Source organism: Acomys minous (genome assembly GCF_964271855.1).
Source record: "Acomys minous genome assembly, chromosome: 18".
Lineage (NCBI taxonomy): Eukaryota > Metazoa > Chordata > Mammalia > Rodentia > Muridae > Acomys > Acomys minous.
The window spans coordinates 2,533,326-2,546,533 of record NC_140501.1 but is presented as its reverse complement, the minus strand read 5'-3'; the positions used below and the strand labels follow the sequence as shown (position 1 = coordinate 2,546,533).

General features: G+C 50.6%; 1 protein-coding gene across 2 annotated transcripts in view; it reads left to right on the top strand.

The window, feature by feature from the left end:
• Positions 1–8,491: 8,491 nt before the first annotated feature.
• Positions 8,492–13,208, top strand: part of UBAC2 (UBA domain containing 2) — a 139,081-nt gene continuing 134,364 nt past the window's right edge. Inside the window, exon 1 of one of the 2 annotated variants that reach the window (XM_084768220.1) lies at positions 8,492–8,678. In XM_084768220.1, coding sequence (XP_084624346.1) covers positions 8,648–8,678 — 31 coding nt within the window. In that variant the 5' untranslated portion in view covers positions 8,492–8,647. The remainder of the gene's footprint in view (positions 8,679–13,208) is intronic. The other variant, XM_084768219.1, reaches the window with a different exon arrangement.

Below are 13,208 nucleotides of genomic sequence, written 5' to 3'. Positions count from 1 at the left end.
TGCTGTCCTTTAGTCATCTTGCTATGTCTGATGTTGGGAGGTGGCTTCTGGTATCCTTTGCTAGTGCTCTCCACTTCTTGCAGTCTATGGCTCCCAGTCCAGTCCCTGGTCCATGCCGTAGATCAGATACAGTGTGTGATAGGCACCGCCATCTTGGAAACCTACAGTTTTCTTAAAGGCAGGTTAACTTTGAACAGGCTGAGTTCACAGTAGGACAGCAGGTTCAGGCTGAGCTCACAGTAGGACAGCAGGTTAAGCACATGGTCTTAAACCATCTCAACTTTACTGTGAAAACCGAAAAAAAAATCAGTCTTTTGGGGAGCCAAGAAATATTTTAATGAGAAATATTCATATCATCATACGAGCCAGGAAACCACAGCTGAAACTTGGTTGGCACTCGTGCAGAGAAATGACTCCCTGTGCAGAGTCACTTCTGGAATGGTGGCATCGCTGCAGAAGAGCATGGAGAAGCGGGTGACACACCCTGCTTACAGAGGGAAATGTCTCAGCTTAGTTTTTAACCTGGATAGAAGTTAAGGGAGAAGAAAGTTAAAATAGCCAAATGCAAACAGAATTAGACATGTAAAAATTCTAGAAAAAGCCGGGCGTGGTGGTGCACACCTTTAATCCCAGCCCTAGGGAGGCAGAGGCAGGCAGATTGCTGTGAGTTCAAGGCCAGCCTGGTCTACAAAGAGAGTCCAGGATGGCCAAGATAACATAGAAAAATCCTGTTTCGAAAAAAAAAAAAAATTAGAGAAAAAGACGACAGTAGTAGAGTCTCAGAGCTACCATGAAATGTCATAACCAGGGTGGGCTAAAGCAATGGAAATTTGTTCTTTGATGGTTCAAAATCAAGGTGCTGACAGGGCCGCACTGCCTCTGAAATATGGTGGGGGAGATGCCTTGCTTGCCTCTTCTTAGCCGCAGGGATGGCCTGCAATTCTTCATTCTGGGCCTGCCTGTGTCACCACACGCCTTTCCCCTCTGGGGACCTGCGGCTCTTCCCACAAGAACACCGGTCAGATTGGCTGAGGTCTGACCTCATCTAAACTATTTGTATGTGCCGCAGCCCTGATGTAGAAGAAGATCACTTTACCAGGGACATGGGCATGGCTTGCAGGGACCTAGTTTAAAATGTCACACCGAAGGCGCACAAAATGCAGACACATGTAGTCTCAGCTCGTGGCAGCCCGAGGCAGGAGGATCAGAAATCTGAAACAAGTCGGGTACGCAGTGAGACTCCATTCAAAAACAAGCAAGCAGGCAAACGAAACGCCCAAACGCTGTCCTGTCACAGCGCCTGTCAGTTCTGCTTTTACTACCTGAAGTGAAACTCAAAACTGCTATAGTTTCAATAATCATCGCAACACCCTTATTTTGATACAAAGGAAAGACATTAATGGTGAAATGATACACCTTCTGATCTATAGATGTTTGGGTGTGAAGACAGTAGGTGACAACGCCTGTATCCACTTATAGACAAGCCAGGCTCTATGTGAAATTTGAGATGAGATGCCCGGACACCCACAATGAATATAAAAAATGAAAGAGTCAAAGGATGATGCATAGAATAAAAGCCAGTACCGCATCTGGTACCAACAGGTCAGATATGCTGGCATGTGCCCCTGGAGACAGCGCACCTCGCAGACAGAGTGGAGCACACGGAGGGATGAATGCGGTAGCCCCGCAAGCATGACGGGCTGGCTCTGAGTAGCTTCAAAACTGCTCTGTGCTGTGAGGAGCATAGTGATGCAGCTTCATAGACAACTTGGTTTCCTGCTCTGGAACCCAGGTGGGAGAGGCAAGGAAGAAGATATGAGGTACCCAAGGAAAACTGCCCCTGCTGTCGCGTCACCAGATGGTGAGAGTGTCCCTGTGTGGCGCATCCACTAACTATGCCCAAAGCCAAGGCCTCGGGTAGGAGAGATGGCTTAGCAATTAAGAGCACTTGTTCCTGGAGAGGACCTGATCTGGCTCCCAGCGTTTACACGGCAGCTCCAGCTCAGGGGGTCTGATGCCCTCTCCTGACCTCTATTGGCACCGGACACACACAAGATGCACACACAGATACACAAGTGGAATATTTACACACTTTAAAAAAATACAATTTTTTAAAAAATTGGGTGCCATGTCACTTCCCCAGATGCCTCACAGGTGTACTTACAAAGGGTGTGTGCGCCCAGTGACCGTGTCTTCATTACGGTATCATCTATAGTGTGGCTTTGACCTTCCCTCCCCACCTCCTTTGGGCTTTTTAAGATGATCATGAAGAGAAACAGCCTAAACAGGAGATCTGGTTCACCATGATGTAGGGGGAAGTGTCACCTCATGAGTAGGCCACTCACCTCATAGATGTAATAACATTTAAAAATTTACAATGCAGAGCCCAGAGAGCTGCCTCCCTCCTTCCGGTCAGCCCACTCCAATCTCTTTGAAGTGCGTGATTCACTTTAATAAAATGCTAAGAAGATTAGAGCCGAGGTGACACCTCCTTCACATGGTAATGGGAGCCCCCCATGCGCGTGGGTGTGGGCTCCATTTCAGGGACTTAAAAAGGACCCTGGAGACCACATCCTTTGCAGTGTGGTGGGAGACAGGTGAAATGGAAAATAAAGGGGGCTCCGGAAAAGCGCTGTGGTGTTCTACCGGTGTGTGCTGCAGGACACGGGGGGGGGGGGGGGAAGGTCAGACCACTCTAACGTGCCCTTAAAAACACCCACACCATAGTAGTATCCACACGTAATTTTCTCAGCTCAAAGGAAAATAAAACACTGTTTTACAAACTCCTGAAAGGTGAATGCTGGATGCTACAGAAGATGGTCTTGCAGTCTGCTGTCTCCAAGTCTTCGCCACATCAAGTGTTTTTTCTCAATAGTAGCCCTCAGCTTTGGGCTCGCTCCGCCCCTGGAGCCCTCAGCCTTGGGCTCGCTCCGCCCCTGGAGCCCTCAGCCTTGGGCTCGCCCCGCCTCTGGAGCCCTCAGCCTTGGGCTCGCCCCGCCTCTGGAGCCCTCAGCCTTGGGCTCGCCCCGCCTCTGGAGCCCTCAGCCTTGGGCTCGCTCCGCCCCTGGAGCCCTCAGCCTTGGGCTCGCCCCGCCCCTGGAGCCCTCAGCCTTGGGCTCGCCCCGCCCCTGGAGCCCTCAGCCTTGGGCTCGCCCCGCCCCTGGAGCCCTCAGCCTTGGGCTCGCCCCGCCCCTGGAGCCCTCAGCCTTGGGCTCGCCCCGCCCCTGGAGCCCTCAGCCTTGGGCTCGCCCCGCCTCTGGAGCCCTCAGCCTTGGGCTCGCCCCGCCTCTGGAGCCCTCAGCCTTGGGCTCGCCCCGCCTCTGGAGCCCTCAGCCTTGGGCTCGCCCCGCCTCTGGAGCCCTCCGCCTTGGGCTCGCCCCGCCCCTAGAGCCCTCAGCCTTGGGCTCGCCCCGCCTCTGGAGCCCTCAGCCTTGGGCTTGCCCTGCCTCTGGAGCCCCTCTGTTTGCTTACTTGTCGTTCAGGACGCGGCAGGGAATTGCCACCTCATGGAGGTGAGCCTCGACAGCTGTGGGAGTCAGTGGATAGATCCTCCTACCCGCGCCTTGTGCTGTGCTTCCCCAAAGACCTGCATCTCAGTGGGTTAGGTTCCTGTTTCCCGTAGTGTTAGTTACGCTAACTCATCTCAGCCAACTAACTCCCTGTCCTCCCATTGGTGAAGTCTCTCAGGACTACTTCCCAGACAAAACCGGGTGTACGCTCCACTGTGTCCCATGAGTCTTGGAGAGATCCAGACTGAAACAGAAGGCAAGAATATGAAATACTTTACTTTGTAGGTGAAATTTAATGAGGTCCTAATTCTGTTGGGAGGAATGCCAGATTACGTTTTACTGTCTTTGCAGTAGTTGTTCTGCGGTCCTGAAACCCTTTCCTCCTAAACCTTTATGTACGGGCACTGGGGATAATCTCAGACACCCCGTGTGTTTGATACAGTGTCTCACTGTGTGGTCTGGGTAGCCTCGAAATGGATTGGCGGAACAGGCTGGCCTTGGCCTCACTGAGATCCTCCAGAATGCTCGCACCAAGCCCAGCCATTGACAGGCATGTTTACAGGAGGTCTAATGGAGATCTTAGCTAAATCCACTTTTAGTAATTACAATAACTGAGTCTTTTGAATCCCAAGTGGTTTTTTTTTTTTTAGGATTAATAACATGTCCTGAACAGAAGCTAACTTGTTATACCCATTGTGAGTGGACTGTCTAGTTGGCTATTAGAAATACATTTTTAGCCAGGTGTGGTGGCACACACCTTTAATTCCAGCACCAGGGAGGCAGAGGCAGGCAGATTGCTGTGAGTTCGAGGCCAGCCTGGTCTACAAAGAGAGTGTAGGACAGCCAAGGCTACACAGAGAAACCCTGTCTCAAAAAAACCAGAAAACAAAACCAACCAAACAAAAACAAAAACAAAAACAAACAAACAAAAAAAAACCCAACCAACCAAACCAAAACAAACAACAACAACAAAAAGAAGAAGTAAAAAAGAAATACATTTTTAGGGCCATTCAGCTGGCGGCTCAGGAGACAGACCTTGAACCTTAGACCATCACCAAGTGTGTTTGTAACTTCATAGAGAGGCTCCAGTGCTGGTAACCACTGCTGTGACTTATGGGAAGCCTCAATTGGCCACATTTTGGCAGAATGCCAAGGCTGGGATGCCCTCCCCCACTCAACCCCTGCTGAAATCCCTACAGCTTTTCAGATCATAAAAAAAAAAAAAAATTCAAGGTGTTAAAAATGGTAGCTTCAAATAGCTTACAGTTAAAGAAGCTGTGCTGAATGGTTTGGTGGCCACTGAGGTATGGATGTAGTTTTATATCAGAGAGATCACAGGAAAACGTAACACTGTTGCCTATGATGTTTGAGGACCAATTTTTAAAAAAGATTTATTTATTATTATGTATACAGTACTCTGCCTGCATGTACACCTGCACGGCAGAAGAGGGTGTCTGATCACATTATAGATGGTTATAAGCCACCATGTGGTTGCTGGGAATTGAACTCAAGACCTCTGGAATAGCAGTTAGTGCTTTTAACCTCTGAGCCATCTCTCCAGCCCTGAAGACTAATTTTTAACATTAATTTTATTTGAGTTCTTATCTGAGTGTTCTTGGACCACGTGTACAATGAGACTGCTATCTGAATAAAGTACTAGCTGTGAATATCAGTGTTTTCTCTGTAAAAAGAAAAAAAAAAGAAAGAAAAGAAAAAAACCAACCAAAAACATTTTTTAGATGTAGAGTTTTAGATTTCATTGCTTTCTAAAGTGACCTTAAAATTAACAGCGATGCAGCTGGAGAGGTGGCTCAGTGGCTAAGAGCACTGGCTGCGCTTCCAGAAGACCCTGGTTCGGTTCCTGGCATCACACGGTTGCTCACAAGCACCTTCATCTCTGGTTCTAGAGGCGCTGCTGTCCTCTCCTGGCCTCCTTCGACACCAGGCACACACACGGTGCACATACATACATACATGCAAGCAGGTACTCATACACATTCAATAAAAATGAACCTTTTTAAAAACCAGGAATATGTCCAAACCACTGTCCTCAGAACTAGCCTTATCCACTCCAGATAGGAGCCGTGAAGACATCATCTCCTTGATAATATCAACCTTGCTATTACATCTCTGAGGTGAATGGCCTACTCATGAGGTGATGCTTCCCCCTACATCATGGTGGACCAGATCTCCTGTTTAGGCTGCTTCTCCTCATGAATATCTTAAAAAGCCCAAAGGAGGTGGGGAGGGAAGGTCAAAGCCTATAGATGATACCGTAACGAAGACACGGTCATTGGGCACACACATCCTTTGTAAGCACACCTGTGAGGCATCTGGGGGAAGTGACGTGGCACTCTATTTTTTATTAGTATTTGTTTTTATATGTGTAAATATTCCACTTGTGTGTCTGTGTGTGCATCCTGTGTGTGTCCGGTGCCAAAAGAGGTCAGGGGAGGGCATCAGATCCCCTGAGCTGGAGCTGCCATGTAAGCGCTGGGAGCCAGATCAGGTCCTCTCCAGGAACAAGTGCTCTTAATTGCTAAGCCATCTCTCCTACCCGAGGCCTTGGCTTTGGGCATAGTTAGTGGATGCGCCACACAGGGACACTCTCATTGTTGATGCTTGTTTTAAAACTCTGTTTTAGTTGGTTGTATTGAAGGCTCTACCTCCCTTCCACCAACTTCTTAACCCTGGGCATGAGAGAGCATGTTAGTGGGGAGGGGGGGTGCAGACCCCTTTACTTCTCCCAGTTGTTTCAGGTCAACGGGTTCTTTAGGGACAACACTGATCTCCATCAACAGCAGACGCAGCGAGCAGTCTCTTCCGAGCCGCTGCGTTGAAACGTTTCTCTGTGTCTACCACACTGGTCTCAGGTTTCTCCAAAGGGCTACTTACCTCCTGCCACCACCCACACTTTCTCTCTCAGTGCTCTCCTAGTTATCTTCCTCAGGGTCCTGGACCACGCCCACACTTTCTCTCTCAGTGCTCTCCTAGTTATCTTCCTCAGGGTCCTGGACCACGCCCATCCCTCTCCATGCAGTATGAGGCAGGCTGCTACCAACTGGCAAAGACCATTCCCCCACCCAGCCCCCGAAAGATAATTATCAGCTGTAGACAAACTAAAATCCCACCCTATTTACTTTTTTATTTATAGAAACATAATTATACATAAATATTAAAAAGTACATATTTTAAAACTTTTTTTGAAATGCTTTAATTCCTATGTAGACCAGGAAAATCAAATCACTTCTCACAACATAATCTTTAATTCAAGGCGTCAGCTTTGCTAAAGACACTGATACCTTTCCATGACGAGTGGGCTCCCCCCCCCCCAGGGTTTTGGTGACTCAAGTTGTCAATGACTGAGTCTCTGACCTGCACACTGGCTGTTGCTGCTTCTCAGTGTTTGTAAACCCAGGGGACCAGCTGACCGGAAGTGCTGCACAATGGCACCTAAGGAGGGAAACAACGTTTCCTGTGGAATAAGTTTCAAGAGTTTCTAGCTTTGATAACTCCAATGTGTTGGTATATTTGGAAATAAAATTTCCACTCAATGTTTTCACTCCCTTATGAATCATGCCTTTGTGACGGTCAGGTTTTCATTTTGATACCAGTCACTATGTTCAACAAAATTTCCAATTGAAGTTCATTTCATAACTGACTTTCTGCCTCTTCAGATTTCACACAGATCCTTCCAAATGTACCAGAGCTCAATAGAATGAGGGGGTTTACTTAAATTTCTTCCTATTAGATAATCTTTTATAGTTATTACTTTACCATAAATCATTACTATCTATAACATATAGGGCTTAAGTACATAAGGTTAAATTTGAAAAACAAAAGCAGTAACATGACTTTGAAGCTTTCCCTAAATTTCTACAAGCTATCCTTGCCGTCTTTATTTATTTAATCATGTAGGGTCATCTCTTAGATGAAACAGAAAAAAATATCCAACACACACCCAAATGTTTAGTTTGACACCAGGTACTTTCCTAAGCAAACCATTTAAGGAAGAGTGCTTTTAATGTCTAGCTCAGTAGCCTGTGGGAATTTCCTGTGCACTTTTCTTTTCAGTTTGTTGTGATATGTTTTGGATGAAGTATATGAAAAAAAAAAAAAGCTTAGCCAGAGTAGATCTGCAAGTGGAAAAGCAAGTGTTTTGATTAAATTTCTTTTTCATGCAATGTCTATGTTTAAGTGGTAGCTTCTTTAAGGTAAGTTGCAGCTAGGGATCTGCTGTAACACCTACTTGTTTGCCTTTCAGTACTAGCTGTTTTGTCAGGTGCTGGTTAACTGCAAAGTACTGGAAACCCTTACTACTTGTGGACGAATAAGGATGGAAAAGGAAAATAATGATTTAGTATTACTACAAACATTGCCCCGTCTTCTGAACATCCTTCTGTGCCTCCAGAAGCACCACTCTAGTGCAGGCTACAGATTTTGTGAGAATCTACTTCTGCGAACATGGCAGGCCTTCCGACAGTCACTTTCCTGCGAAATAACTCAACTGAATGAAATAAAGTTAACTTTACTTGACGCTTTTGAGCCAGCTAAAAATAAAGGCTGAATGGCATACAAACCAGTCTCGCCTTTATGTTTTGGGATATCTACCTCAGACTTACTGAACTAAAGACTAGTTGAATTTTACTAGTCTAAACCCAAGATTTAGCATGCGTAACAAACCCTACAAATTGTCAAGATTTCTTGAAAGTGTTCTGTCCATACTTCCGTGGTATGTCCCTTCTATTTCCTTATAGCACCTATTCTTTAAAAACAACAACAACAACAACAACAAAACCTTTCTACGTTTCCATGTGAAACACTGGGACCTCAGCGATAAGAAACTGCACTCAGCTTTGGGCAAAAACCCCTTCCCGACCCATCCCGGGACTACCGGAAGGGGCGGGCATCCGACGCGCCCGCACTGACGCACTTCCTCTCCGGGCAGGAAGCGGAGGACTCCGGCCGAGCGTGCCCGCCCCACAGGCCGCGCATGCGCATTCCTCCCGGCGGCTCGGGAGCGCCTCGCCGGGCCGACTTCGCTCCTTGGCTCCCAGTGCGCCTGCGCCGTCGCCGGTGGGCTCTCCGCCTCCCCTCCCCCCCTGCCGCCCCGCGGGGGCTCCGGGCCCTGGGGGACCATGTTCACCAGCACCGGCTCCAGTGGGCTTTGTGAGTACGGGCTCCTCCACCCTCGGGACGCCCTGCGCGCCATCTCGGGCACTTCCCAGCCCCGGCCCGGGGACGGCTGGGACTCGGGCTTGTAGGCGGCTGGGGCGGGGGGGTTGGCGGGGCGGCCGAGCCCTGTCAGTTCTTGCTCTTGGGGGGGGGGTCGGGGAGCAGCGGGCGCCGCCCCCACGGCATCCCCGAGGGCCGAGCGGGGACCGGCGCCTCCCCCAGGGTACGCAGCAGCTCCTGCCCTGCTCTGCAGGTGGGCTGGGCAGTTAGGGGCCGGCCGGGCGCCCCGCCGCCCATCTCGTGGCCCCGGCCCACGCACGCACTTGACGGCTCTGGAAGGTGTCCCCGTGGGGAAGGTGGCAGCCGGGCGTGGCAGGGTGGGGGCGTGGGGACGACGCTGGAATCCTGCCCGGTTCCCTCTCCCGGGTTTTCATTCATACAGGCTGCTTTGCGACCCACCCGATTCCTGGAACGTGGGCATTAGTTGCACCCTCCGCTCCAGGGTCTGCCCCACCCCCTCCTCCTCGGTTTTAAACTTATTGTAGTAATTCTAACCCCCGCTGTCCCTGAAGAGTTTTTTTGGGAGGGAGCTGGAAAACGGAGCGCTTTAAAGTGAAGTTAGGAAGTCGTTTGGCAAGAGACCGCGGGCGCGTTGCGTTGCTTCTGGACGAGGCCGGAGTGTGAGCGGTGGTCAGTCAGCAGGTGGACGGCAGAGAAGTGTATTCGGTTCTGCTGAGTGGCCTCTCAGCACGGTTGAGAATTAGACCCTGATGCATCAAGAGCGACCTGTTTGAACAGGCTGCAGTTTGCAGTCACTTAGCATTGTCGTACAGTGCGCTGTGGTCTCCAGATAGTTCCTTCTGTCGAGAATGCCTTGAGGCACTTAGAGAACACTCGGGTCACAGTGACGGAGAGTGGACAACTGCCAGAGCCAACGACATAGTTTTAAATCGTCCTCCCTTCTCACTGTCCCAGGCATGGGTAGTAGTAGCTGGGCTTGTTGCTGTTTATGACCCCCCCCCCCCCCAACTAATAGCTAACTTAATTTATGGAGTCTTTGACGTCGTGGCCCCAGAATCCATCAGAACTACTTGTGAATTCATCTTCAAGCGGCTCTTTGGGTGGTTAAGGCAGTGTGGCTTTCCTAGGGTTACAGTATGTGGGCCGATCTGACCTGGACAGCAGAGTTCTTCAATTTGACTTGTTCTCAGCGAGTTGAGCATCAAAAATGCATGTAAAAGCTAAAAAGTGACAGAGTGGCTGCGGACATGGCTCAGTAGGTAAGATGTTGCACTGCAAGGATGAAGATCTGAGTTCTAATCTCCAGTCAACCATGTAAAAGCCACGCTGGCAGTGTGTGGCTGTAACCCCAAGGAGATCCTCAGGGCTTGCTGGCCAGTGGAGGAGCGAGTGAGTCCCAGCGTTAGTTTACACACACACACACACACACACACACAGACACACTCTCTCTCTCTCTCTCTCTCTCTCTCTCTCTCTCTCTCTGAGCTGATTAACAGCAGTGTCATGGTATGGATTAGGCTGTAGTCAGAGTTGGAGCAGCACAGCTCTAGGACAGGCAGTGCCTGGTTACCCATGGCACAGGCAGGCCTGTGGAAGAGTTAATGGGATGGCTCGTTGGCTTAGGCCAGGCTTTACTTTAGGGACCTGTTGTGAACTGCGCTTGGGTGTGGAAACAGGCTTCCAGGCCTGTGATGTTGACAATGGAGCCCAGTAGTGGTGGTTCCCAGATCAGTCACTTGGCAACTCCCCGAATGTCAGTGGCTTTTCCTGCTTCACTGTTTCCCACTTCACCGAGAGATGTGCTTTAGGCAGGCAGTTGCGTGGCTCTGTGGGTAACTCAGAGGTCTGCTCCTGAGTACGAAACCTCAGAAAGGGTGATGTCTCTCTCTGCCTAGAGGCAGGGGGTGTCTGTCCTGCACCTGCACTCTTCTCACACTCGTGATTGGTTAACTAACACCTGGCACCTCCCACCCCACTCCTTCAGCAGCTGTCTGCTGAAACCTTGTGTGGTTTATATGCAGTGAGGTGGAAGGCACAGCAAAGGAGCCCAGCATCAGACAGGTTAATAAGCAGTTAACGTGCTTTCCCATAGTGTGCTGTGTGCAGCGTGTGCAGCGAGTGATGGCTGAAGAGCCAGGGCAGTGCGAAGGAGCCAGGCATTGCTACCGCTCATTCAGAAAAATCACTTTGAAGACTTGCAGAGGGCAATGCAGGGCTGTGCAGGGTGTTGCAGGAAGCTTGGCTGCCAGGGCTGTCAACCCAGGGAGGCACACTTGTGACCATTCCCTTGGGACTCTTTTGTTCTCTGTCAGTCAGGATTGGGTAAAAGTGCTTGTAAATAGTGTGCACAATGTGGTTTAGCCTCCTACATAGAGACTAGCCTCGTCACCGTCATCTACAATGAATAATACATGTAAGCATTTTATTAATAAGGATCCTCATTGGCCATTCACATCACAGTATATTTGCTATGTATAAGGCACCTAAAAACACTAATTACATGTCTAATGTATTCCAGGTCTAGTTCCCAAGGAATTCAGTGTGTGTGTGGGGGGGGGGCAGGGAGGCAGCTGTGCTCAGCACAGTGGGTTTACTGCAGGGAGTCTGATGGGGGAAGAGACTTGGTTGTTAAGATAATTTGCTAGTCCAAGGATCAGTACTTGAGCTGACGTTTAGAGAGGTGTGGGTTTGCTAGGCCTAACTGTGGAGAGGGGCTGAGCAGAGCCAGGACAAGAGGCAGGAGGTACAGAGTTGGCGCTTGTTGACGATGGCTGGAGTGAGCAGTCCTGAGGTGAAGTCATCAGAGGGCAGTGGAAGATTCGAGGAGAATGGGGCCAGAACATGTAGACATTTCGGTGTCTTCAGAGGGAGAAGCAGTAGAGTCGGGGAAGCAGACTGAAGAGTGGCCAAGGACGGTGTGTGTGTGTGTGTGTGTGTGTGTGTGTGTGTGTGTGTGTGCGCGCGCACGTGCAGGTGCCAAGGGGAGAACTTAGGGAAGAAGCCGTTAATAGACAAATGCTGCCAAGATTAGAAACAGTCTGGAAAGTGACCTTTCTGGAAGGAAGGGGGCACACCCAGAACCTTTCCAGAACAGCTTGTCCAGTCGTCTTGGAGATAAGATTATGGTGACCAAGGAGTGAGTGGGATGGAAAGTGGTGACAGGGAGCGGGAAGGGCCACTTCACGAGTGTGCATCACCAGGGGCCGACTTGAGAGCTGCGCTTTGAGGTGGCCGCAGGCACAGGGAGAGCCCAAGTCTGGAGAGCCGTGAGGGCAAGGCCCAGTGGGGACTGGAGCTTCACGGGTTAGGAGTACATGGAAGGGCAGAGCCCCGAGATGCCTAGGACACTGTGTGCCTCCTTCTCACTGAGGGAAGAAAATGGGAGGTGGTTCTTGGCATAGGAGCACAAGGTTCCAGATGCCTGCCCGGCAGCCATGAACCAGCCAGCCGGCCCAGAGCGCATTCAGATGCCTCTGTGGGTCCCATCTTGACAGTGACTGCAGAAGGGCCGATTTGGATACCAGAAGTCTGGGCTTGCTTTCCTCCCTCCCTATGTTCTGAGGTAGAGTCAGTTGAGCAGACACCAGGGTGAGGGCTTGGCACAGGAAGGCGGGGAGAGCAGGCTTGTGGGGAGAAGCCGAAGGCCTCATTAGCACGGCAACGCTGAGAACGGGCAGTGTCCTAGTTTGCCTTCTCTGGCTGTGGGGAGGAAAGAAAGGGCTTACGTTTCACCTCGGAGCTCACAGTCCACATGGTGGAAGCTCGGACAAGAGCTCAGGTCAGAAACCTGCAGCAGAACTGAAGCAGCAGCCAGGAGGAGTGCTGTGCCTCAGGACTCGCCCACAGCCGCCTGGGCCCTCCCACATCTGTTGGGGGCAGGTCCTCACTTGAGACTCCCTCTACCTAGATCAGTCCACGTTCGTGTCAGGTTGTCAGACTCACCAGTCTAGACAGCGCAGGGATGGACTGAAAAGGTGTGAGGCGGCAGGGTGTGCTAGTCCAGCGACCGAGGGAGGAGAAGGGACCCAGGGTGATGGGTTATGCAGACGTTAGATCGTGGGGCTGCCGCTCACTAGTGGGGGCCATCCGGAGAAAGCGAAGCGCTTTGGAGGATGAGTGTTGAAGTGTCTACAGATAGAGACACTCAGGGTGCACTCAGGGTGAGCTTGCTGAGGTGGTAACGAGAGCGCAACAGCAGTGAGTGGCCTTAGAAGGCGCGGGTGGACCTGGTACGTGCAGGGTGGGTAGGAGGAGCCAGCGGAGCGGGCAGTGGTGGGCATCTTGTGTCTGGCCCAGTCAGATCTGCCGTCTTGAGTGTAAGTGCATGTCCTTCAGCGTCTTCATGCTGTCCCCGTGTGGTGGGTGTCCGTCCCCACACTGGGGTCCTTTGCCTGGCACTTCCCTGACATGGGCGGCCTGGACCCTGTAGTTACCGTTCCATCTGCAGTTCATCTACACTCAGCCACTGCTAGTCCTGGCTTGCTGTGCATGTTGAATAAGACT